This window comes from Centroberyx gerrardi, chromosome 14 (genome assembly GCF_048128805.1).
Source record: "Centroberyx gerrardi isolate f3 chromosome 14, fCenGer3.hap1.cur.20231027, whole genome shotgun sequence".
NCBI classification, from domain to species: Eukaryota; Metazoa; Chordata; class Actinopteri; order Beryciformes; family Berycidae; genus Centroberyx; species Centroberyx gerrardi.
Genome location: NC_136010.1, coordinates 15011224 through 15036669, shown reverse-complemented (window position 1 = coordinate 15036669; position 25446 = coordinate 15011224). Strand labels below are relative to the sequence as shown.

Here is a 25446-nt window from a genome sequence, read left to right as displayed (position 1 = left end):
TGCTTCCAAGGTGTGTAAAATATATGAACACCATTACATAGATGACATTTCGAGCGTATTGCTCTTTATCAGAAATACGCTGGAAACATCACCTATGTATTGGTGTTAATAAACTTGGAGTATTACAGTGTCTTTCATCCGTTGTGTTTTGAATTGGACTTGTCTGTTGAGGTTTGGGATGTGCATGTTTTTGTCTTTTTCTATATATTGCATGTGACCCACATTTCAAGCAATTAGATGTACATTTGTCTTCTTAATTGTTTTCCAGTTTGACAGTATGCTTCTTTAGTAAATGTTCGTGAGAAAAGAGCCTGGTTTATTGGAGAAAATCATTGTAAGCTATCTGTCTAGCTTTACACACTATAGTACTGGACTGCAAGGGCATTCATTGTTTTAATATTGATCATCAAGGAACAGAGAATCCAACAAAGAAATCAAAGCATCTGATGTATGTGATGTGTCAGAGTAAAGTGCTTGAGTGTTAAACATTGTGCTGTCGGATCTCAGTCATCAAGCTGACAGAGCATGGCCACGCCGCGCTTGATCCAGTGTTGTGGGCGCTTGCTTGTGGGCAACATCATGGAAATGACAAAATTGGTAGAGTGGCCTGTGGTGGAGAGGGTGCCCTTCCTCTCACTGGTCTTGTAGAGAGGGCAAACATACAGCATCTGCTGCTGATCCATGCTCTTCTTTTGAGCTGGATGGGAGAGAGGGAAGCAAAGAAATAGGGAGAAAATAGGGAGTAGAGAGAAAATAAAAGAAACGAGTTCAAGATACTAGGAATGCAAAAGACACCCGAAAACCTATGAATGGAATGTCTGATTCATCTCTGTCATTTTTATCTACAGAGAAAAAAACTGCTGGCACTGTAAGAAGTGAGTTAATTCTTACTGGGTTTGATCCAGATGATGGGCACTGAGTCAAAGAGGACTTTGAGGTGCTGCTCAGCCAGAACGCCACTGATGGGAGAGAGGGAAACCATAGTTAAGCTTTATCAAGTCTCCCTGCACTGTCACAGTTCCGATGATATAACTATTATTCTAAAAACAACCCCAGTATGAACATGTACCTTCTTTTATCCCAGCGAGCTCCATCCAGAAACAGCCCATTAATATAAACACCATCTTCAGGGGATGTGGCTGAGTCATCAATAGGGAGAACCTGTAAGATAAAATCATGAGCACAGTCAGCAAAGTACAAAAACTACAATAAGACCTTAATTCTACTGAGGGGAGACAGAGGGATTACAAAGTGTGTGTCTTTTTGACCTCAAACTCAAAGCCCAGCAGGTCGATGGGGACATGATATTTCCTGGCGTAGTTCTGCATGGCCCCAGTTAGGAAGGCCTGGGTGAAGAAGAAGCCAGACAGCCAGAACACATTGGGCTTACTGGTGTTGTACCAATCCTGCAGGGGATGAAAGTGAAAACACAGGAGGAGTGAAAAACTCAAACAAGCTCCCAGATAATCATATTCAAGCCTACAACGCATTTCTCTCACACACTACAGTGAGGATGAAGTCCATCTTAGATAAAAAATGACAGAATCACAGTAATCTGAATGATCTTTAAAGACCAGTCTCACCTTCAGGAACTTGAGCCTGGAGAGGAAGTCAGTGATGTAGCTACCCAGGGGCTTGAGGCTAGGGTAAGAGCGCTTGGCCCACTTCTCTGGGACCTTGCCCACTATCAAACTGCCTGCGATGGCCTCCAACTCTGCATCCATCACCACCAGACCCTTAATGGCCTTCAGCAGGTTCTGTAGGCTCACACGGATCGTAACGCACAGCCTGACGGAGAGGAAAAACAGCAGCAAAGTGATATAAAAAAGGTAGTGAGGTACTGTCGTACTTTTGGTTCTGCATTGTCATGTTTGTACGTACGTGTTGTAGCGCTCCATCTCCTGGACGAGCACAGTGTTCATGCTCTCCTCGTAGAGCACTGGGAACTTTGAGAGTGCAGCCTCAATGTCAAAATTGTCTGGGAGCTGATGGAAGCAAGCAATTGAGTTTGTTAGTTATAAATATACAGTGCAGTGCGTACAGAATAAGGCCAATGTACAGGAAACACCAACACAAACTGCCACTGTGGTGAAGAGCTCTTCTGCAGCTGTACTGGTGTAGAGTGCATTTCTTTGCATGAAAATCAATCCAATCATTCTAAAGAGGATTTGGTAAATTGTAATTACTACATAATGAAAAGGATAGGGAAATCATGCCCCATCTCACTGTAGAGCCACAATCATATGCCCATGCTCTGGACATATTACACATAAGATTGAGCGTTTCCGTAAAATAAAACCTTCTCAAGGAGTAGTAGGTTTGATCAGGTTGTACCTTAGTAAGGATGTCATTCGCTATGTCATACAGGGTGTTGTCTCCCCCAGAGCTGCCCCCGCCCTTGGCCCCTCCTCCCTGGGTGAGCAGCAATGAGTCGAACAGCAGCTTGGTCTGCTGCAGATCCTTAGAGATGTCCACATTTTCGTGCATCCCAAACACCTCTGGGTGCTGGCTGAAAGGAAGTGTCTAGAACACAACACACAGATATTATTACTCAGGTGGAAGTCAGTATACCAAAGCAAATATTTATCCACTGTATGTCTACTATCTAAAATAGCTGTGTTGCTAATCATTGCTTCAAAAAAAATCATATTACCTTGATAAATTCAATATAGTCCTCATAGATGCATTTAGGCGGGGCATAGTAATCGCCGCTGGGGGAGAAGGTGTAGCGGTCTTTCTCAATGATGTCCGTGTTGTAGAAGTCAGCCAGGACGGTCATCAGGAGCCGCCTGTCCCAGTCGTCTGTCACACGGCCACCATAGTTACACTCCCCGGTCAGGTAAGTTATGGCCTCAAAGGGCACCTCATCATATTCATTCACAAACAGCTGGACAGTGGAAAAGAAAGGGTGAAAGAGGAAGATGTCTGCATAAGTATATTCATGGGCATTGTAGGTTCTAGGAAAATTGAAACTCAGAATGAATACCTGAAGCTGTCTGATGCTGATACGTAGGTCAGACTCATTGAAGCCATAGGGAATATTCCAGCCCAGGGGACCGAACTTCTTCCTCTCCTGAACAAGAGCATGGAAGAAGCACACTCCATACAAAAGCTTCTCCCAAATCTAGAGGAGGAATCAAAGAGGCAGGATTAGCGAGACAAAACGTAAATAGAGACTTGCAAATTCTTGTGACATACAGTACGTGCTTGAGCTCCCCCCCCCCCAACTCACCAGCTCCTTGTTGGGGCAGTTATTGAAGAAGTTTTGGTCGGAAACGGGATCTGTCAGGTAAGACTGTAGCAGGTTGAGTCGGAGGCCTGTGGGAGGTTCATTTGTCATTTTCACCCCATTCTGCAGGATGGTCACTGGAAACTGATGTAGGAGAGGATGGTTATTCATTAGGACAATACACAGACCTGAGGTTTTCATTATAAATGCATATTCTTGATAGAAAGCTATATCTTGCTGTTTAAAAAATGTAAATTTACTCATTAGTGCAGTATGAAATGTGCTGTGCTTTACCTTGGGTGAGGGGTAGCTGGTGAGCCAAAGGCGGAAGTCTGGGTGGCAGACTTCTGTACTGAAGTCCTCGCAGGTCTTCTCTAGGGTGGACATCCAGGAAACGGCCAGGTGACAGTTTTGCAAACACACCCAAGTCCCCTCCTTCATGGCCGTGAGTATCATCTTGGCAGCGATGGGACCTTGGCCCTGCCCCAGAGAGATGGACTGGAACTTGGTACCACCCATGTTCTTGTCATTGGCAAACTTCAGTAAACCTGTGGAGGGAGACAGACGTATCTGATGATTTCCTGTGACAGCAATATGTGGAACCTAGACAGAGAATGTCCTACTTTGTCTGTGTAAAACATGAGTCTCCAGTGGGACTGTAGCACTTACTGGCCATGGGATCAGCTCCTGGAGACAGCACAAACACGAGCGGGATGGTGGAGTTGGAGTCCAGGTAGCTCTTACTCAGGTCAAAGGGAGGAGGCTCCACAAATTTCTTCCCCAGTTTGTCAGTCACATAATTAGTGATGGCTGGCACTATCTTATCGGGCCGGAGACAGCGAAAGATGATGATCATCTGCAGGTCATTGAGCTGTTCACACCAGGGTTTAGGCAGAGGAGTGTTGTAGGGCTCCTTGCTGTCATAGATTGGCCTGAAGTCCTCTGGGCTCTTGAGGACAGCCTCTCTGTAGGAAAAATCACACTCACAGATTCACTCAATTAGTCTAAAGTAAATTATGAAGATAAACTGGACTATAGAGTAATAGACAAAACTTCACAAACAAATTTGAAAGATTTGAAAATTTGTTGAGTGAATAATGGATGTTACTTTATTCCCTGTAAGCCAGGCAGTTCACTGGCTCTACAGATCTCATCCCAGCTCTTGTCCTGCAGCCAGGTGGGGTCTGGGTTAGGGGTGGTGTTCTGCAGGCCCACTCCTCCAGTCAGCAAGAACATGAAATCAGCATAGTCTATCTCCTTCTTTGCTCTGAATGGAAATATTAACAGTGAATATCACAATCTAAAATTAATATATCAACATACTGTATGGTAATAGGCGCAACTCGGGTAAATGCTGACATCAAATCAAATCAAATCTATCAAGTTAAACACTCAGCATTTAACCAATATAACTTACTTCCTACTTGGCACTCTAAATCTATCCTCTGGTAGCTTGAACACTTACAGGAGTAGGTTGCAGCAGAGGAGGAAGGAGAAGAGGAGTTTGTCCTTCTCAAACAGTGAGCGACAGACATTGCAGTACAGGTTATAGGTGAAGTGATCAGTCAGGTATCTCAGCCTCCTCTCCAGGATCTTGGACTTGTTACTGAAGAATAGATGACAACGCTCAGAATCAGGAAGCTTCAGATGAATGCACACTATCTCTTAAGACTGAAACCAGCCTATGCTAATACACAACTTTTAGCCCGATGTTAGGCTCAATTTTGCCATCCCCACTGGATTTCAAGGTCCAGCTGAGTCTTTGTTGACTCATATGAGAGAGTTGACGCTAATCATGTAGTGTTAGAAGGGTCAGTCTCTTGCCAACTGGTTAATTTACAGACCAGTGCGAGCTGACAACAGTATTCAAACTTGTTTGATTTGCAAGACTCAGATCTGGACAAATTTGGATGAACTCTTGTAGTGTGAGCTGGACAATGACAAATCTCTGACAATAGAAAACAGGAATTGAGCTCGACATGGAAAAAACATACAAACAGAAACTGAGTGAGTTGGTGTCTGTCCATGTTTGTTGTTGTCGTATCTTGTGGTAACAATATTGTTACGAGGCATGATCCCTTACCCTTGCTTGTCTTCAAGTTTGTGTCCTTGTACAGCAGATGGAGTATAACTCTGTTTAAGTCTGATATTTAGTGTGAAATGATTTCTATTTTTACAGTCTTCTAGACTGTCAATAGTCATAAACTCTGTAGGCTGCATTTGTCACCTTTTTTGGGACACGTTTCATGTGTGTCACTCACCTGTCCTGGATGGAGTTAATGTAGAGGTTGACAAACCAGCTGAGAGAGTACTGGTACATGGGGTCTATGTTAGTCAGGTCAGCGATGCTGAAGAACAGGATAGAGGAGTGCTTGGCGATGGCCCTGTAACCCTCTCTAGACTCTGCTATCTTGATCTCCGTCTTCTCAGCTATCTGGGAGGTACGGAAATAGTAGGAAGTTAGATTACCATACATACAGACTCATCACATTCACAATTCATGTCTCATTCCTCTGAAGAATATTCTGAATCTTGCATGGTCTAGACCTGTTGTTTCTTGGATATCTCATTGGACATGATCTTAGCAGAGTCAAGAATCTGGATGGCGCTCTCATCCTCCAGGATGTTCCCCTCAGATGACTGCAGTGTCTCCAGGATCTTGTCCTCAATCTCCTTCAGCTGCCTCTTATTGGCTGCTGACTGCAAGATCAGTGCATTCCTCTCCTCTTCCAGTTCTGGCCTGTAGAACAAGATGAAGCAGAAACAATACTCAACCAAAGTGACAAGAAGTATTTCAGGAGAATGACAAAGATTAGTAATGATCTGAAATTTCTACCTCTCCTTGGCAACCACAATCCCCAGCAGCTGATCCTCCAAGCCCTCGGGGGTGATCATGAAGTTGAGCAGGGAGACCTTGGTGGCCAGCTCCGGTAGGTAGTGGGGGTTCCGCAGCTTAGTGGTGATGTAGAAACGGAAATCACAGGAGTACTCAATCACGCTTTCCCCCAGTCTGATGCAGTCCACGCCACCTGAGTGAAACAAACTTCATTGAGGATAGAAATTCTGGATTTTTTTGAGATTCAGATGGCTTGGTAGCCATCGCCCATTCCCAGCCATGCTGTCTGTGTGCTGCACCTTGTTTGAAGGTTTGTTTGAGCAGCAGTGGTTCCAGTGAGGGGTCCAGCTCCTCTCCTACATTCTCCAGCAGCAGCGGGGTTCCAAACTGGATGCAGTTCTCCAGAGTTCTCATGTAGTCCCCATCTGTCAGCTTGATCAAACTCAGATTGTTGTCTTTCTCTGAATTCTTCACCCACTTGTTGGCCTGGCCCTGGGGGTCGATCATCAGAGGCCTACAGGAACACAAACATTAATAAGGAGCGAGTGATTTTACTGCCAACTTTATCCATGCTTAACCAAAATCAGTGTATATTTTTGACAAATGTTTCAATTACGGCTTCTTACTTTTCATCAACCAATTTCAGTGAGAGGGACTCACCATCTACGCGAGTTACTGACAATGACACCATTGTCTATGGAGAAAGAGTCAGTGGGCAGGCCTGCAATGTTCCAAGCCCTAATCTTAATGGGATCTCCCAGGGTCTTACTGAGAGAGAAGTCATCTGATGATGGGATGTTCTTAGACTGGAGATATTGAGGTAGGTAAAAAGAAAGTTAATATGCAAATACATATGTCTGAAGTAGGAGAGAGCGACTGGAAAGCCTCTTTAGTCTACATAAAGGAGGAGTGTTTACTTGGCAGAGTTTGGTCCATATCTTGGTGCAATCCTGTCTGAAGCCAGCAGTGAAGGCTCCCAGATAGGCGATGACGCCGGCAGAGATAAGAACATCCCCAGTCAGGTTGTCATAGGTGTTCTGCAGGTCATCTGCTGCCTTAGACCATCTATAGACAGAAATTCAATCAGTCGCACTATCAATTACAGATAAAAATTAAACATACAATATGCATGTTATCATAATCATCGTCATCACCTGGTCTTCTCTCCCCCCAAGCCTCCGATGAGTTTCTCAGCTCTCTCCAACTTGCGGGCACACAAATCCACCTGGAACTCCAGCTGGGCCTTCTCCTCTGTCTTCTCCTCGAAAGTCTTCTGAAGTGCAGCCAAACGGTCCTCCACCTCCTTTAGCTCAGCTCTCTTCTGGTCCAGCAGGGCCATGGTAGTGGCCAGAGACTGCTGGGCCTCTGCTAGACTGGCCTTCTTAGGAGCCACTACCTAAAACCAGAGACAAAGCAGAATGGTTAACAAAGAGACCATAGATGGACACATGGGATGAAGAATGACAGAAACTGGAAAAGTCAAAGTGGAGAACAAAGAAAAAGTGGAAGCAAGCATAGATATTTTATTATGACTAGACAAGAGGAAAGAGACTATGCAAAGCCAATAACACTACCTTTGCCACCCTGTCATACACCTCCATGGCTTGGATCCACTTGCATAGGCCCTCTGCTGCAGAGGAGGCCTTGGCCACTTTGCTGGGGTCAAAGTCAGGATTAGTCATGTACTCACTCCGGATCTTTTGCATTACAGGGACCTGCAATGGAAAGAGACCGTGAAAGCAAAGTACAGTTACTGAAAGCAAAGCACAAGATCATGTGTTACCTTAAGAATGCCGTTTTATTGCAACTCACAGGAATATTGTCCTTGTCATATTCTCTCAGATCTCGTAAGAAGTTCATATCACCCAGTAGCTTCTTGCTTGGACCCCAGTAGTCAAAGATCTAAACAACAAAGAAAATATTGTTACTCCACAAAGGCTAAGTATGTTTTGTTGCAACAGCAGGCTAAAAAGTCAAGGTTAACATGTTTTTGTGATGATGAGCTTTAACAAAGTTTTGGGGCGCCAAAAAACATTAATGGACATATATTTTTTCCCTTAGACAAACCTTCTGTCCAGTCCCAGCTGGGTCAGCAATCTTATCTGGCTTAATCTCCTTCATCACACACACAGCTGACATCACCAACTTCACCCCTGATGGAGGATTTTTCATTGACTTCACAATTGTCACATCAGAGGGCTGAAATGAAAGAGGCAGCTCAAGTGACTCAACTGTCTAAACTGCAATGGTTTGAATGGCTACATTGGTTACAATCAGGTAGTGCAATTGCAAAAGGAATGCCGACCTTCAGTGTGTCCAAGGCTGAGAGGGCAGCCTCCAGGGCAGGTATGGCCTCAGCCAAGTCACTTTCACACTCATTCTTCAGAGCCTGAGCCTCATTGGCTTTTATAGTTGCTGCCTCCTCATCGACACGCACTACTTTACTCTTGGCTTCCACTTCTACCGACTCCACTTCAATCACCTGAAAGGGCAACACTTTATTTAGATGGTCCAGTGTTTATACTCAACTATCAGGTGACAAAAAGTGGATATGCAATAAAGTGTCACTTGCCTATTTGCTGCATCTTTATAGACTATATATCTGTAACCCTGACCATAGCGTAATCCTAACCCTGACAGCATTTTTTACCCTAACCCGAACCTATTTCTAACCCTAAACCCAATCCTAAAATGAACCTAACCCAAACACTGAATATCTATTCTGTAGACTATGTTTCACAGTATTGTATCACCTGAAACTCAGGTGACACTTTTTAGTGACACATTATAGTCACTTGATAGGAAGTTGACTGTCAGGATTGCATTATCCAAATAAAGTGTGAATCCTGAAAGTCAGTACACATGCAATAATAATATGCTCTAGGTCTATCTTAAGATTCAGTCAATATGTGTAGCTTGTTCACCTTCATCATCTTGGTGTTGTCTATCTTTGCCTGTTCCAACTTGGGCTGTAGGTCCACCAGTTCCTTTTTCATCTCACCCACCTACAGAGAGACATTTTGAAAATGACACTGCAGAGTAATGCAAAGGCAGGTGGAGTGATTCTTAACAAAGAAACTCAGTTAAAATGGTGCCGCATATACTGTACCTGAGACTCGGCGAAGGCAAGTTTATCCAGACCGTTGGTGTACCTCTTTTTTGCCTTCATGACAGTGTCTCGTTTTTGAGTGAGGAGCAGACGGAATGCAGCAATCAGCTCCAGGTAGGATGTGGGTGTCACATAGTTATGGCGACCTAGCTCAGACAGGAATCTGCCAATCAGAACAACAATTTTATTAAGGGGATATACAGTACATTTAGATTACCTTTGAATGTACGAGTTATAAATAACCAAATGTCATACCTGTGTGAGAGCTGTATGGCAGATGTATGGAATGTCTTGCAGATGGGCATGACCTCCTGCCTCTCATGTTCACTCATCTCAAGTGTCTCTAGGAAGGAGTTGGCTACCCGCTCAAGAGCCTCCTCTGGCCATGGCTGTCAGGGCAGGCAGAGGAAAAGATAATGAGGATATGGAGAAAGAAAAGAGTATGTGAAGAGAGACAGCTAGCACTATGCAAAAATACTGTCTATTAGCTAACCTAATATACAGTATGTCTCCTATTTGTCTCCCTCCTCTTTCTTTTTTGTTTTCTGTGGCCCAGGGACCACACAAGATGCAAACAAAATATACAGTACATATGATCACACGACTCCTCATGCCTGTGTACCTGAAACCAGTCAATGGTACAGCAGTTGATAAGAGATGGAAACTGGCGCAGGCGATTTCGAAAGGTGTCTCCAATAGGACTGAAGGCCACCACAATGTGCAGGTTCTCCCTACAGCGAGTCACGAAGAAGGCAAACAGAGCCAAGGGGCTGAACTCCAAATTCTTATTACCAGCCTGGGCGATGGGACGGACTGCCTGGAGAGAGACGGAGCCAAGGGATGAAGTCATAGTAATGTTGCATATAAATGGCATAATAGGTCCTGTATAATAAGTTTACAATGCTCTTTAAGGGGATATATAACGGCCTACCTCCATGATCTCTTGCTTCTCGTCTACAGCGAACAGGTTGGGCACCTCTCCTGTGTTCAGGACACTGTCCACGTCTTCTAGAAAAGCCTCCTCTTTGATCTGAGCATCAGTTAGCAAGAACACTGTCTTCTGACCTTTCACACCAGCCTTCTTCAGCAGCAGCTATAGTATAAGGAAGAGCATGGAGACAGGATACGAAGTATGACAAGATTTCCCACAAAAGTTTGAAAATGCAAAAGAATAACATGAGGAAATCAAAATGGTGTGACATAAAAACTACAGGACATAGAAGTCTCTTCTAATCCACAAAGCTAACCTTGAGGTCATCTCTCCACTCGTTCATGCCATAGCTCTTGGAGATCTCTGGCTGGAACATGGTCATGTGAGCCATGGACGTGGCCAGGCGGGTGATGGACTGGCGCCCACTGCCTCCTACCCCCACCAGCAGGGCATTGCCTCCTGGCTGCTTCAGCACACGGCTGATACGGGACAGGTGCTCCAGGACATAGCTACATCATGAGAAAAATCAGTAAGTCCTCAGTTGTTTGAATTTAAACGTAGAATTCCATTAATGCACTGCAAAAAAAGTCCATTTGAACAAGTGATTTAGTCTCATATTCAGTCTTATTTTCTGCTAATGAGGTGAAATAATTCCACATTTCACTTGTTTAGAAATGTCTATTCTTGAAACAAGGCAGAAAAGATGCATCACTACATTCTTGGAACAAGTTGACTTGCATTGTGAAACAAGTGAAATTATATTACCAGATTGTTTTTACTTGTTTTAAGAAAAGTGAGATTTTACAACTCAAAGCCAGGTTAAATAGCTTGTTAAGACAGATATTTTTGCAGTGCCTGTAGTTGACTCTATAATACCGAAGCTGTTTACCGGAAGATGACGAGGTTCATGCGATTCTTGTGCATCTGGTTGTATTCATCTAGACAGAACTCCACCACCTGGCCAAAGCTTTCCATAGAGGGCACCTCAGCATACAGGCGGTCATCATCCTCCAGTTCAGGGTTCATGTAGTCACCAAACAGAAGATTACGCATGTCTTCCTCAACCAGCTGAGAGAGGGAAAAATATGATCACACAAATTAAAACCTATAGATTTTTCTGAATCATTACATCTACTGTGTGTGACTACAGCCTAACATGACCACAGAGAAACAACAGTACAGCAGCGATAACAACAGAATCTCAACTTACTTTTTTGCCTTGTTTCAGGTGATCAAACACCTGGTCGAAGGACTCCTTGAAGTGCTCTCTGAGGATGCTGTCCATCAGCTGGTAGAGCCAAGCTCGGTCTTTGTCATCCACCAGGCGGTCATAGTAGACTCGGAAGACCTCGTGGACAAACAAGCGGATCATGGTGCGCTTGTTCTCCAGAGACTCCTTCCTCAGCAGCAGGCAGCCTTGGATGACACGCGAGAAGTCCCGCAGGTTGAAGGTGTAGTGAGACTTGGCTGGAGTGGGAAGCAGGTTCTCCATGGCTGCCTTGTACACCTTGAGGAATAAAAAGCATATGAGCGGAGAACTAAAGCACTGGAGAAGATATGATTGATTAGAGCTTTTTACACATGTAAGAATGTAGTTATCCAACTCATTTGAACAATTCACACTACATCACTGTGTGTCTTTGGAGGACTCACTTCCATAGTAGCAGTCACGATTTGGTTGCCAACAGTGAAGTATTCCGGCGGGAATTCGTTGTTTTTGAGATAGAAGGCCACCACGTTGGAGAAGATGCGCACCATGGTCTCGTCACTGAAGGCATTAATGCTAACGATGTTGAAGTGCCGCAGGAAGCGAGATGTCACAGCATTCCTCCCACCACCAGGGGGACCCATGGCTGAGATGAGCTGTAGGTCCACTAGGGTGATCTTGGAGGTATCCTTCAGGTCATACCTGCCAGAGCACAACAGAAAAGCTCTGTCTGATAATGCTTGAACCTCTCTAATGCAGTGAGTTCAGTCCTCTACTGCTTTTGTATTTCCCTCATGTTTTGATTTAAATCGAGCATCTAATAGTGATTGCTTCATACCAGTTTCCATGGTCTATGTACTGTCGAAGAAGCTCCACAGGGGGCTGTGCTCCAAACTGCTCCAGCGCAGGCATGTTCATGTCGTCCACAAAGATGACACACTTCTTCCCCATGGGCGGCCCAAACACTCCCTTCCTTCTTTTATCTAGCCTGGACATGATGATATTCTGGAAAATATATTAAATATAGAAAATAAAGTGGAAAAAACTAAAAGACCTCTCGTTTGTGCTTTGTGCAGATTTTACGTGAAGAAATATCACATCACATAACTTTTCCCAGTACTCCAAAAATTCTGAAAGGAAATTCCTTTATCCATGGTTCCTAAATGCTGACCTGGCTTTGGTTGGCGCTAGTGCGGGCTGAAAAATTGATGAAGAAGGGCAGATAGCGGTCTTTGTCCAGATTGTTCATCAGCTTCTCCTTCACATACACTGACTTCCCAGTGCCGGTAGGACCAACAAACAACAGAGGCCTGAGGAGAGACACAGGGAAAAGGTTTTGCAAGTAATCCAGAATAGTTCCTATACGTATTAAATGTAAATTCTGTGATTCATGAATGATGAACTTGGATTTAAACTATGAATCTTTGCATGGTATACCATGTCAAGGACAAAATAAAATGGGCAATATATTGTGTTAGCCAAAATATATGGCATACGTCCTAATACATCAATAAGAAAGTGGCCATATTTATATAAAATATCCATTGGACAATGGTCTTATTCTTAAAAATACTAACTATGGACCTATTATTATTATTTTTTATAGACTGTTTCCAGAGCATATCAGACTCAGTGGAAGGAGTATAATAATTTATGAAAGTGAAGTACTATAAGTATTTGTGTTTATTAATGCAACACTAAACTAATACTAACACTCCATAGTTGATGCAGAGGTCCATGAGGTAGGTGTAGCGGACTGTGTCTATTGTGGGAACGATAATCTCTTGCACTTTGGTGTTTTTGTCCCCCAGGTTGACATTCCTGATGCCGTCATTCCAGTGGACCCAGCGGCCTTTTCCTTTAAACTGTACAAGAGGATACAGTGAGACTTCCTGTTTTTAAACACAACTGAAACACTTCTAAGTTGTATCATTATGCAGTACCTCATAAGAATAGTCATACACCAGGCCTTTGTCATCCATGGGACACTCCCATTTCCCCACAGTGGCAGGGATTGGGTGTTTGTCCGTCTTCCCTGAAACAGTCACCCTGAAGAACTCGTCAAACCGTTCTCTGCTGTCAGCGTTACAGCTGCCTCCCACAGACCACACCAGGGAGAAGGCAAAGGCCGCCTGCCATCATAAAGAAAGGGGAGGGGGAGGTTGTCATACTAAAATCCTTATCATCATCATCATCATCATATCAGAACCCATCAGAAATGGAGTTCATTTTGGAAAATGCAAATATTCAAACCATTGAAATGTATTAAATTTCCAGGACTAAAATGATGAATGAATCTTTTTTTGGTTGCATTTGTTTTTCAGTATGTGTGTTTGGTAGAGGATGCAGTTCCAATGCGTTTCAGATAAACAAGGTTATACTATAATTTATTGATACATCTACCTACAGCAGTACATAAAATGATTCTAGACACAATCCTTTACCATGATCCAAGTGCGGATATTTTTATTCCCAGGCTCCTCCTTCACAGGTTCAGTGAGCAGCATCTCAAACAGTCGACACAAAGAAACCACAGTATTGCTGTTGCTGGTGGGAACAACTTCCTGCAAAGAACAAAACCACAATTCAGCATGAGAAAACGTCTATGTGTTATATGTGAACTAAATGTCAATCCTACAGATATTTGTGTCTGGGTTGTTCTGGGGCTCACTCACCCTGCAGTGTTTACGCAGCATTCTGTGGGCAGGCGGCAGGAGCCAGTGGAAGAGCTCCAGCAGCAGGGAGCTGTTGTCGGGGCTCTGCAGAGCCTCAGGCAGAGTGTTCATCCAGGAGATCACCAAGGGCTCCCAGCCCAGCTGAGACGGCTCCATGTAGATCATACCACATCGACTCACTGTGGCAGGCTGGAGGGGGAGAAAATAACCAAACAAGCGAGACCTTTCTTACATCCAGCTGTAATGTGTCTGTCTAGCAAGGAGGATTTTGAACTCTCATTGGCCAATCACATCCTGTTCAAAAGTCGACTATGTAGCTATTGACATTGCCAATTAATATCAACAAATCAACAGGCAATTGTTCAGTTTTAAGAAGGCGTGCACTAATCCAAACTATGTCCAACTCATTATTGACTCATAACAAACTGAGACAACAAATTGTCTACAGTACATCAGATTTCTTCCTTTTTCCTTCCTTTTTCCTGCTTAGGGTAGGGAGACGAGGAAAGCAAAAAATGAATCCATAATCAAATTGATCAATCACACGTACTGTATTTTACTCCAAACAATTTACTTACTGAGGCCTGTGACAGGTCCATGGTTTCAAAAATCAGACTCATCTGATTGGACATCTGGATGATCTCACCACTCATCAGGCACAGCTGTGGAGGTACAGCAAAAAAAATCTTACATAGGTTTGTAAAACATACATAAACATTATATTATATTATATTAGACTCTACAAGCAGTATCAAAGTTTGTTTGTCGTTTTTACCTTAGCCCTGTTTTATTTTACCTTTTTGTTGTCATCCAGCACAGTGTTCATGCTCTCAATCCACAATGTGTCTATGGGGCCATCAAACACCACCCATTTACGGTCCGGTGTCTCAGCTGATGCAAACTCACGAAATGTGTTGGCCACAATCCCATCTGTCCACTAAACATGAGGAAAAGAGAAAGTGAGAAGACAAATTGGAGAAGAAGCAATGATCATTCAGAGTCATGAGCAGATATTGTGAAATTTAGTGGATCAGCAGATAAGTATGAGAGGATCCAAAGAAGGCAAGGCTCACCTCATGGGAAACTGGGTCGAACTGTCCAAAGAGCTGACCCATGGTGATGGACTTGGGGTTCACTGTCCTGAAGATGATCTTCTCCTCCTCATTGTACCCTCTCTCATTCATGAGAGTCAGAGTATCCGCTAGGATGTGTAGCACTTTGGTCTTCCCAGCAAAGGGCTCTCCCACCAGCATGAACCTGATATATATTTAAAAAAAAAGTTTCTTAATGCAAGCTCAAGAGTTCCTATTATATTATGTTTCAAAAATACCCTTCAAGCTATGCCATAATCATGTGAAATATAACTTAAAATGTGGTAAATATGATATCAAAATATGGTGAAGTATACGTATATGTAAGTATAATATGGGTGAAGTATAGCATACCCATGCCTGACTATCATCATCTCATATGTCTGGATCATCTTCGCTAAGAAGACCTGTGTTGACTGTACATTGTGATTTTTACAGCACTCCACTGCAGCTTCCAGGAACAGCTGCCAAAGACATGACAGAACATCGCTCAAGAGATACAGTATAAATAAATATACAGGCATTGTAACATTGCCCGAAGAGCAAAGAATAAGCCATGGCAGCAACATATCCAACCTGATAGTCAGCCTCGGGAAGGGAGATGCCTGGGAACAGATCGCTGGTGATTCCATTAAACAGTGGAATATCATGGGAGAGAAACTTGGGCTCATTCACATCCTTTATGGACCTCAGGAGCTAGACATTACAACATTCGGAAAAATTTTAAGTATCAGAAACCACAAACCAATACACAAACCAGAGATGACATTCACAATTAAGACATTTCTAAAGACACATATTAAGCATATGTAATCATTTCAGCACAAATACCAGTATATCCTCATTCTCATCAGGGAACTTGAGCTTGAGGTTTCCTGCAGCCACAAGTACGGCTTTAACAGCCCTCATGCCGTAATCGTAATGGAACTGGGAGGAGAGCTGCTCTGAACAGAGCCTGTAGGTCATCACAATCTTCACTGACAGAGGTTTGGCATTGAGGAAGCCATAGGAATACAGAGAGATCTCTGCTATCAGGGCATAGTTGGGGACCATCATGGCCACTGTTCTGAACAACACCTGCCCAGGAAAGTCAGAGAAAATTGAGTTAATGATGTTAGTGCCAGTGTTGAGCAGTAACACATTACCTAGTAATGGACAAACAATAACTGAGCAGTGAGCTAGCCTTTACGATAAATGGCAGAAATGGTTACTTTCTTCCATTGGAAATATTCCCACTAGTTTGGTTTTATGAAGCAAAGGCATGACAAGAACATTGTTGTCACTTGTAATGTGTAACAAGCCCAACATTGGTTACAGCACATACAACTACATTTCCATAACTGACAATGCCAACCCAGTGTCTGATTAGCTGTTGGTTGGCTGGTAAAAGTCCAAAAAAGATCTAAACACCTTGAGGTTGTCTGGGAGTTCTGAGCGTCCTGCATAGCCAGGGTTCATGGTGATGGACACAAAGCAGTTGGGATTGAGTTTGAGCATGGTCCCTTCAAAGTCAAAGTACTCCAGCTTCAGCTCGATGGCCCTCTGGATGCAGAGCACCTGCTGGGCCACCACAGACAGCACCTCCAGCTCGATACGGTTGAACTCGTCAAAACATGCCCATGCACCAGATGACGCCAGACCTTTGAAAAACTGTGAGAGATTGCATTAAAATACATTTGTTTACCAAAGGATGTTTGTGGTCAAAATTCATTAATGACTATGGAAGATTTGACATTTTAAACAGATTGGTGCAAGGCCACTTGGCAGCTACGTGTTACAGCATCTCAAGATTGACATGATGAAGATAAATTTTGCACAAATTGAAAACATAGATTGAAATTTCCAGTCAATGTTACTTTGCCCATAGCAAGGTAATCCAGTCCATCAGAACAGTTGAAGACCACACACTGCACAGCTAGTGCTTTGGCCAGGTCCTTGGTGGTCTCAGTCTTCCCTGTCCCGGCTGGACCCTCAGGCGCACCACCCAAACTCAGGTAGAAAGCCCCTATCTAAGACAGAGGGAGTGCTTTGAATGTCAAATAAAGTGATTGCTTAGCAGTAGTCAAATAAAGGGAAGTGAGTAATAAAACAAGTAATTATGTTTAGGTATTTTTCAGATATTTTACCAGGGTTCGGTAGCATCTGTCAGTCAATGGGGTGATGACCAGACGGGGTGAGTTCCCCAGGTACTCATAGGCGTACTTGACATCACAGTTGATGATGCGAACACGTACATTTTCATTGTTCCAGTAGTAACGGAGCTGGGCTAGCCACTGGAAGTCTGTTTCATGTGATACACCTGGAAACAGAATGAATACATGGAAATTGCAATCAATGGACACATATCTTATTTGTTTTATAATTAATAATTCTAGGCACTTTCTATAAATGTAAATGAGGCTCTGCTACAAATATCAACTCTTTGTCTTTTATGCCATGAGGTACCTTTCTCAATAAGCTCCATGACCACATCCCGGGCATGGACATCAATTGTGACCAGTGCTCCCAGCGTGGTCCGGGTTTGTTTGGGCAGCTTCCCTCGCACCAACTCCACAATGTCATTCAGCTGATTCTGCAGTTGCTGATAGTAGTTCTTTAAACCCTGCAGAGAACGAAAGCCCAATTTGAATTTTAATATTTTTCCCAAAGTGATATTGCTATGGCGACGGCTGATGGGCATCGACAGTGAAATTCAGGTCAGTCAGTCAGGGGTGAGACACTTCACTAGCACTCTATACGCACTCTATACCTCTAGCACTTGAAAAAAATCATTTTCCACGTATCATGTGTATTCTTTATTGGGCAGTACCTAATTAATTAAATTAATAAAAGGAAGTAAAAATCTGTATGATTGTGAAAATTGTATTTTAGCACTTAACACCTAAATCCTCTTCTCATATTCAGAAAGAACTACACATCATTGCCAGGAATGCAGCATGGTACTGTACATGTATCTGTACTTCTCTGCATTTCAAGAGGCAAAACATAAATGTTAATTTTCTGAAAAAAAAAAGAGTTGTCACAAAAATTAAGCCTTTACTAAGTAATAAAGATCGAAAAACCTACATCAGCCCCTCCACTGATGGCTTCGTGCACCTCCAAGGTCCAGAAGATCTGCGAGGTGCAGAGCACCACCTGCCCAGGCCACTCCTTCACCCACTGGCTGCGGGGCGTCTCAGCGTAGGCCTGCCAGCACAATCACACACAACCACTCAGCTGTCACTCACTCACATTCTTAGTCACGCAAAAGAGCCACCTCAAATTGTCGAGATATGGCATGGATACATGCACAACGAGATGTCTTTTTTGTAAACAAATCACACTACTGTGTATTATACTAAGTACAGAGGACAGTGATCTCACCACCCTGGAGCGGGCCACTACATCTCTGACACTGCGCAGCATCACATCCTCCACCTGCACCAGCCACTTCTCCACAGCTCCCCTGGCCTCTGATGTGGAAATATCTTGGATGAGCTGAACACGCTCCCCTTCACTACTGTACATGGCCTGAAAAGGAAGTGCAGACAACTTTATAAAGTCCATCAATCATGGTGTCTTGTAACAACAACAATAAGTAATACTGACGTACCTGGATATCCAGGTTGGGTAGGAAGTCCAGCTTAGAAATACCCTCAAAGCACTTCTTCAGATGGGGCTGCACTCGCAGTGGGTCCTTGGTCTCAGACAGAATCTCCAGCATTTCATCATTGGACAAGAAGAAGAACCTGGCAGTAGTAGAGGTGATGAGGGATGAAATCTGTCATATTAACAAAGCTGTGGACAAAATAGACATGCAAATAAATGCTTTCCCTACCGTGGAAAGAAGAGACGTTTCTTCTCCAGGTAGGCATTTAGTCCCTTCATGATGTTATCAAGAAGGCTGTTGGACTCTTGGAGTCTTTCAAGCAAACCAGGCAGCGAGGTTGCTGGCAGAATCTACAATTACAACATATTTGTTAAATCAAAATATTTCATCATTCAGATCATTTTTTTTCATAATAATTTCCAAGACATTTCCACCAGATCAGCAGTCATGTGATCGCCCTAAACTCTAGTTTCCCCAACTACCTTGGGGTCCTTGACGCAGTGCCTCATGACCTCTTTCCAGTGTTTGTCAACAGTTTGGAAAAGGCGTCCCTCCTCCGGAATTTGCTGCATGATGTCCTCGGAGGAGAAGATGGGCTCCAGGTAGAGCCACTGGGCCTGCACCTTCAGCCACTCATCTATCGTTTCCTGGATTCGGATCAGACGCTCCTCCCATAGCTGAGGTACCCAGAGAGTGGGGCACAGAATAAAGGGTTAAATCTCTCCAGGTCCAAGCATGAGAAGGATTAAAAACCCTCCCACCAGATAAGACTCTCATACAATTTGTGCATTTGCACATCATCACACAGTTTGGTTAACTGTCTGAAACTTGAAACTAACCTTGATCTCTTTCTCAAAGGGCTTGATGAAGGGTGAGCCCCTCATGGTCTGGGTCTTGACGATTTGATCATCCAGCATGGTCTGAATCTCATCCACGCCTGTGAGGATGGACACCCCAGTCTCTCTGTAGGGTTGGTGGTGGAAGGAATTGCTGTCCCAAATCTCCACCATGGTTTGCATAGCCTTCTCCAGGGAAAACTCCTGTAGAGACACGCAGTGTGGACATATATCATTCAACACTTTGACAGTGTTTACACATGGATATAGCATTAAGGATTACAGTAAAAACTGTAGCAAGAAAAAAGAACGTTTCAGGAGCCCTCACTTTACTCGCAGCAGCACTGATGGACTCAAACTGTTCTAGGCAAGGAGCCAGGTTTTGTTTCAGAACTTTACGCAGTGTGGTGCCAAAATCTGGAGTGAGGTCATACTCCACTATCTCTGACATCTGGTCCCAGTGGCGAGCTCTGATACCTGGATTACACAAGATGGACACCATAGGGATGTGCTCCTGTTGACACAAGCACATTCCACATAATGGTTTAGCATCAGGAGACAAGGCTTGATTTACTATGAGACTTCATTTGTGAGCACTTTTCCACTGAAAGAATAGTTACGTGCAATACCTTAAACTCTTTGATCTGCTCCATTATCCTGGAGCACATAAGTATGGTGAGGCTCTCCTGCTTGCTCGGATCATCCTGCCCAGGCTGTCGCCGGGTCTTCCCAGCCATCTTCTCCCTCTCTTGCTCAGTCTTCTTCTGTTTCTGTTGGAAGAACTTCAACACCTTGTAGATCTCCCTGAAGAACTCATCCACCTCTACTTCCATGCTCTCGCCATTTAGGTCGAGGAAGGAACCGTCCATCCATCTAGACACAAAGATGAATAAAATTTATCAGGGGAGAATTTCAAATAAGTCGTAAAACACAATACAAATTAAACTCAAATCAGACCTCTTCTCAGTGCGCTGCCACTTCAGCGCCAGTCCAAACAGCTTCTGGTAAGGTTCAATACTCTCTTTGATGACCACAACCTCTGGGTAACATGTTTGATCCCATTTGTAGAGGACCTCCTCTGTATTGATGAAGACAATGGCCTCCTCAGCATCCTGGAGCCGTTTCTGAACTGCTCTCACATCTGTCGCATACTGCCCAAAAAAGTGATAATGAAACTGTGATATCTAAAGCATAGTGCTAAAATAAATAAAACATTTTTTAAACTCAGGTTAACCAGAGCTGCTTTGGTTCTGAGCCAGAAAACATAGCTCTGTTGAACTGCAAAATGGAACCCATTTTACACTGTGTATTTACTGGTATATCTTTATTAGGGCTACGTAGACTTTCTAGTTCATAGATTGTTTAACGTTGCTGTTCTCTGAATGTGCTAATGATCCAGTGTCTCCTGTAGATTTTTTTGTAGATGTGGGAGGGTGTGGACAATTTTGATTCTGAGACCTAGGATCGCTCCTGGACTCATTCCAGTATCAGTTCCAGTAGGACTTACAGTTAAAGAATGGCTCTAACTGGGATATTGCCATCATGATATATGGATAACTGTGCTGTAATTGCAATTGTGAATGAATGTAACATGCAACACGTTTGTGAAAACGTTCCCCATATGGCTGTACCTGCTTCATCATGTCCAGCTCAGAGCATTCTGCAAACTCCTCTATCCTGTGCCCCAACTTCTCCAACTCTACAATCAACCTTTCTCTTCTACCAAGCAGCTCCTGCTCCCCTTTCTTCTTGGCCTTCTCCATCACCTGGGGAGAGACATAATCATCCAGAATCATTTCATCCTCAATAAATCAACAGGATATGTTGTAGACAGAAAGAAGAGCATTACTTCATCATTGAGTTCAAAGACAGGGAGGATGTTTTGTGGCCAGAGAAAGACAGTGGAATTGAGCTCCAGATCCTCTGGCTCAAAGATGTGGACATCCAGGAGGTAGTTCAGTCTGCAGTAGGTTTTCTGTCAGAACACAAGGTGATAGTATATGGTGTTAGTAATGACTGGTGATGGTTGAAATCCATATAAATTATGCATGAATGTATGTGCATGGTAGTAACAGGTGCAACCAATTATCAGTTTACTCACCGTTATCTTTTCATTTAGCTTTGCAATACCATTTGTCTTAGTGTCACTTATGTAAGCAATCATCTGCGTCATGTCCTCTGTGTTCTCTGGGACTGTGAGGGCTTTCTCTTTGATGGTCTCAAACTCACGGCAGATCCTTTGAGGCGACACAAAAAGGTTAGTGTCGACTGAGCATAAATCAAAATGTGAGCATTTTAGAAACTAAAGGACAACCAGTCTATTTGAGAATGTGACGAGAAGTGACTCACTGTAGATTGTTCTCACGGTGGTTGCTAACCAGTCTATTCAAAAGTATTTCAGCAAAGTTCTTGGCTTTGTTGGCCAGCCCCTCTTTCAGCTCTTTACAGTCCAGATAGACCATTGTAAACTGGGCTATTGCTGGGAGGCTGATAATCTCCTTCGAGAGAACATGGAACTCCTCCACTTGCTGGGAGAAACAGTCACATTACACATTGACAGACAGTGAGGCCAGAGTTATCACCAAGACTTCAAACAACGAGGCAGGAATAATCCAATAACATAAGCAGCATAAATAAAATCCTATCACTCTACCATTTGTTACCTCAATATACTCATCAAAGGAGTGTTCCTCTTCCATGAACTTCTCCAGTCGAGCCTGTGCTGTTCCATTGACTAGCCAGTCATAGTTGTCAACTGACGATACAAAGAGGACAGCATCAGTTAGCATCAAATTGAATTAACATCAACAGGGTGATGATAGGGATTGACTGGATTATAGTACGCCACCGTAATTCTGGAAATGTTTGCCAGGTTCTTCTAGGTTCTTGTGCACAGCTGTCTTTACGGTGACCTGAGCCCAAGAAAGGACATGATTGGCCAGTTTGGCATCAACAAACCAGGTTGTAGCTTCTGCCAACCATGACTGGACTGTCTGTACTCTCTGTGGATCAATGTTAAAGGCATCAATAATAGCTGTCATTATGTTTACACACTAAAAACATGCCATAATGTGGTAATTTCTCTTCAAATGGCTGTTTTATATAAACTCACCTGCATAGTATTTGTGATGACATTCAGAATTTCCAAAACAGCTGCTTCTTGATCTTGAAAGGTGGGATAAATCTCTATCTTTTCATCATCAAATGTCAAGGCCATACGGAAGAGTGGCAAGCGGTGGGGATCGCTTGGATCAAACAGACTGACAAACTCCTCCACATTTGTCTCAAGCAGGGATTTCAACTATGAATTTACAAAACAAAAATTGATTCTAAATGTGCAATCACGTACATATGTATACAAAGAATTATACAGTATACATACATTACATGCAAAGCTCTCCTAAACAAGTTGCTTTTTTACTTTACCTTGGTATTGCATAGTAAATTAACTATTAGACTAGAAATCAGTAATTGCTTGTTTTTGAGATGTTGCTTGTGAAAAAAGAAATGGGGAAATCAAACTTTGGGTTCTGTGGCCAAAAATTGACTAAATGCCATAAAGTGTCAGAACCCGTTATTTTCCTTGACCAATTCACTATAGCACTATTCGAGATAGCAGTGACAAGCATTTACACTCGACTTAACAGTTTAGGTTTGTGTTTTTGACTATTGTAATGCATTAGCGTATGTCTATAATCACTGCTTTGGTAAACTGTAATGTAGACTATTAATGATGTACTTTCAATTATTGTTGTTATGCAAAAGAGAAGTGTTCCTACTAAATAATCCCTGCTTAAATAAAAGGCAAAATAACCACTCAAACAAAAACAAAGAAATATCCATAAAACTATGGAGAAACTACATCAAATGAAATGACTCTTTTAAATTGTTCATTCTGACTTATCCCCATGCCACAAATCCAATCAGCACCATCTGACCTGATTGGAGATGAGGGTGGACACACAGTTGTAGAAGGAGTCCAGTTTTTCAGCTCTAACTCCCTGCAGCGTCTCCTTACTGGTCAGTAAGTGGATGACTTTGGGGAACCAGGTGTTCATGATATGCTCCTCTGTCCTCTCACACTCCACAGCCACTTTGTTCTTTAGGCTATTACAGTCCACAGGTCCTGAAGCCCTGAACCAACAGAGTTTAACAAAAAGAAACTCAAGCAAATCTTCATGTGCAACGTCTTAGGTATGTGCTTATTCTAACAGTGTCATGTTGCATTCATGGTGACTTACCTGCAACCTGAAAGGTCAGCCAGGAGCAGTGGGGAAAATGTCATGTAGCCAATATCCAAGACTGCCTGCATCACTGGATGAAGAATGTGCAGATTTTCCTTTATCGCCTTGCGGCTCCTAATAAAGCTATCGTGCCAGGGTCTGGAGAAATCAAGAACTCTACCAAAAGATATGAAGTGTATTTTACACAATGACATTCAAAATAGACTAGAGCAACTGTAGACATACTGAGGACCTTTTTGCCTCACTGCTTGGATAACTATGCACAAATAGATTGTGTAGCTCAGACACTCACCTTGGTGGAGCAGCTTTCTGTTTTTCAAAACTAGTTCCTTTTATCGGTGGCTTCTGTAGCACAGTGTTTACTAAAAGGAGTGCATATAGCATAATGAGGCATTGTTCAAGTAAAGTCTCCATGCATGCATGCACACACACACACACACACACACACACACACACAACAAGCAAGAACTGGCACACCTGTGTGCTTAACAATCGCACTGTGGTAGTTGTCGCTGACTTCCTTGCAGAGCTCCTGTAGCAGTTTGTCTCTCCCAGGGCCCTCTTTAAGTTTAGGGGGGACACGGGCCAGGATGGAGTCCAGCCACTGCTGCTGGATGGGCACAATCGGACTGCTCTCCACACACTGCTTCAGGAACATGTAGTTCAACTGCAAATGGGGCCAAAATGGAATAAGAGAGGTGTGATATATAAACGGGGTTTACTCTCATCACAGATTAAATTTATTACCGAAAACCTAGCTTACCCTTTGCTTCCGCTCCTCACTGAGCATCTGTAAAGCAAATATTGCAAAATACTAAATTTTAATTATGTAATACTTGTATATTTATTTACAATTTGCAATGTGTGTATAGATAGATAGATATCATACAGAGGGTGGAAAATGTGGCTCTGGTGACTGGGGAGGCACAGCTCCCCTCTCTTTGCTCTTTCTGGAGGCCTCCATTGCTCTAGAAACCCTGAAATAGTTCAGAGAACAAACTTTCACATTGCTGCCAGAAAACCCAATAGCCTACTTAGTTACTGGGGTAATTTTCCTCATTGTCACACAAAATAAGTCTCAGTATAGGTGCAACATCATGGCACAAACAAAGGAACTGCCGTAGTTGAGCCTGATGCATACATTATCTTATGGAGTTGGTCTTGTTGATGTTTACTCCTTCTGTGCCTCAACAGCTTCTTCTTGACCGCCATCCTCTCCTCATCTGCTGCCGTCCTCTGCCCAGTGGCTCCCTCCTGCTGCGGGCATGGGATTGGGGGCAGGACTGGAAACTTTCGCATGCCCTCCACCACGGCGGGTTGAAAAACGCCCGGGGAGGTAGGCATGTCTGGCAGCAAGCCACTGAAAACAATCAGGGGCAGCAATATGTGCCAGAATGAACTAGCGTCACCCCGACACTGAGAATAAAGACTAGAAGCCAAGTTGCAGCCGGACTGATGGAATGTTAGTTAGCTTAGTTGTTATCTCACTTTAGCTAGCTAACGTTAGATCCTAACTTTAGCCGACGGTATGTCGAGATGTAGCTAGTGAAAGATTATAAATTGATGATTCTTCAAGCCCGTAATGATCTCAAAAGTAAATTGTCGTCAGTGCCAATAGGTTATCGTCTTACCTGTTAGCTCATATAAATTCCTCTAGATTTGGTTGGTCGATAACGTTAAATTAGCTAGCTACTTAGCG

The 25446-nt window shown here is 43.3% G+C and overlaps 1 protein-coding gene across 1 annotated transcript; it reads right to left on the bottom strand.

Moving 5' to 3' along the window:
* Window positions 1-375: 375 nt before the first annotated feature.
* Window positions 376-25091, bottom strand: dnah12 (dynein, axonemal, heavy chain 12). The gene is made up of 73 exons (XM_078288023.1): window positions 24889-25091; window positions 24637-24724; window positions 24511-24537; window positions 24225-24414; window positions 24040-24109; window positions 23745-23903; window positions 23442-23637; window positions 22616-22804; window positions 22352-22505; window positions 22167-22258; window positions 21853-22031; window positions 21605-21740; window positions 21353-21478; window positions 21135-21269; window positions 20461-20654; window positions 20133-20376; window positions 19832-20017; window positions 19507-19707; window positions 19150-19344; window positions 18896-19017; window positions 18671-18806; window positions 18442-18588; window positions 18145-18264; window positions 17524-17680; window positions 17205-17377; window positions 16935-17087; window positions 16489-16728; window positions 15910-16155; window positions 15655-15774; window positions 15433-15542; window positions 15061-15244; window positions 14784-14924; window positions 14566-14649; window positions 13988-14176; window positions 13757-13876; window positions 13256-13444; window positions 13026-13177; window positions 12484-12622; window positions 12151-12317; window positions 11759-12014; window positions 11316-11612; window positions 10995-11173; window positions 10422-10614; window positions 10106-10267; window positions 9797-9991; window positions 9430-9563; window positions 9175-9337; window positions 8990-9070; window positions 8371-8547; window positions 8133-8264; window positions 7878-7967; window positions 7640-7780; window positions 7220-7461; window positions 6983-7130; window positions 6726-6871; window positions 6365-6579; window positions 6066-6258; window positions 5777-5969; window positions 5491-5663; window positions 4695-4835; window positions 4338-4496; window positions 3899-4194; window positions 3524-3777; window positions 3233-3373; window positions 2987-3124; window positions 2654-2887; window positions 2335-2523; window positions 1882-1985; window positions 1584-1788; window positions 1269-1406; window positions 1070-1161; window positions 892-959; window positions 376-697 (listed from the first exon to the last, which is right to left on the bottom strand). Exons 1-73 carry the CDS (start codon window positions 25089-25091, stop codon window positions 504-506), a joined length of 11916 nt encoding a protein of 3971 aa, XP_078144149.1. The 3' UTR covers window positions 376-503.
* Window positions 25092-25446: the final 355 nt, after the last annotated feature.

Coding starts and splice junctions, on each gene's coding strand:
- dnah12 (XM_078288023.1), bottom strand. CDS start 25,091: ATGCCTACCTCCCCGGGCGTTTTTCAACCCGCCGTGGTGGAGGGCATG. Junction 13,178..13,255: donor TGTATGACTATTCTTATGAG/GTACTGCATAAT, acceptor CCTCTTGTACAG/TTTAAAGGAAAAGGCCGCTG. Junction 1,162..1,268: donor TGCTGGGCTTTGAGTTTGAG/GTCAAAAAGACA, acceptor TTTATCTTACAG/GTTCTCCCTATTGATGACTC.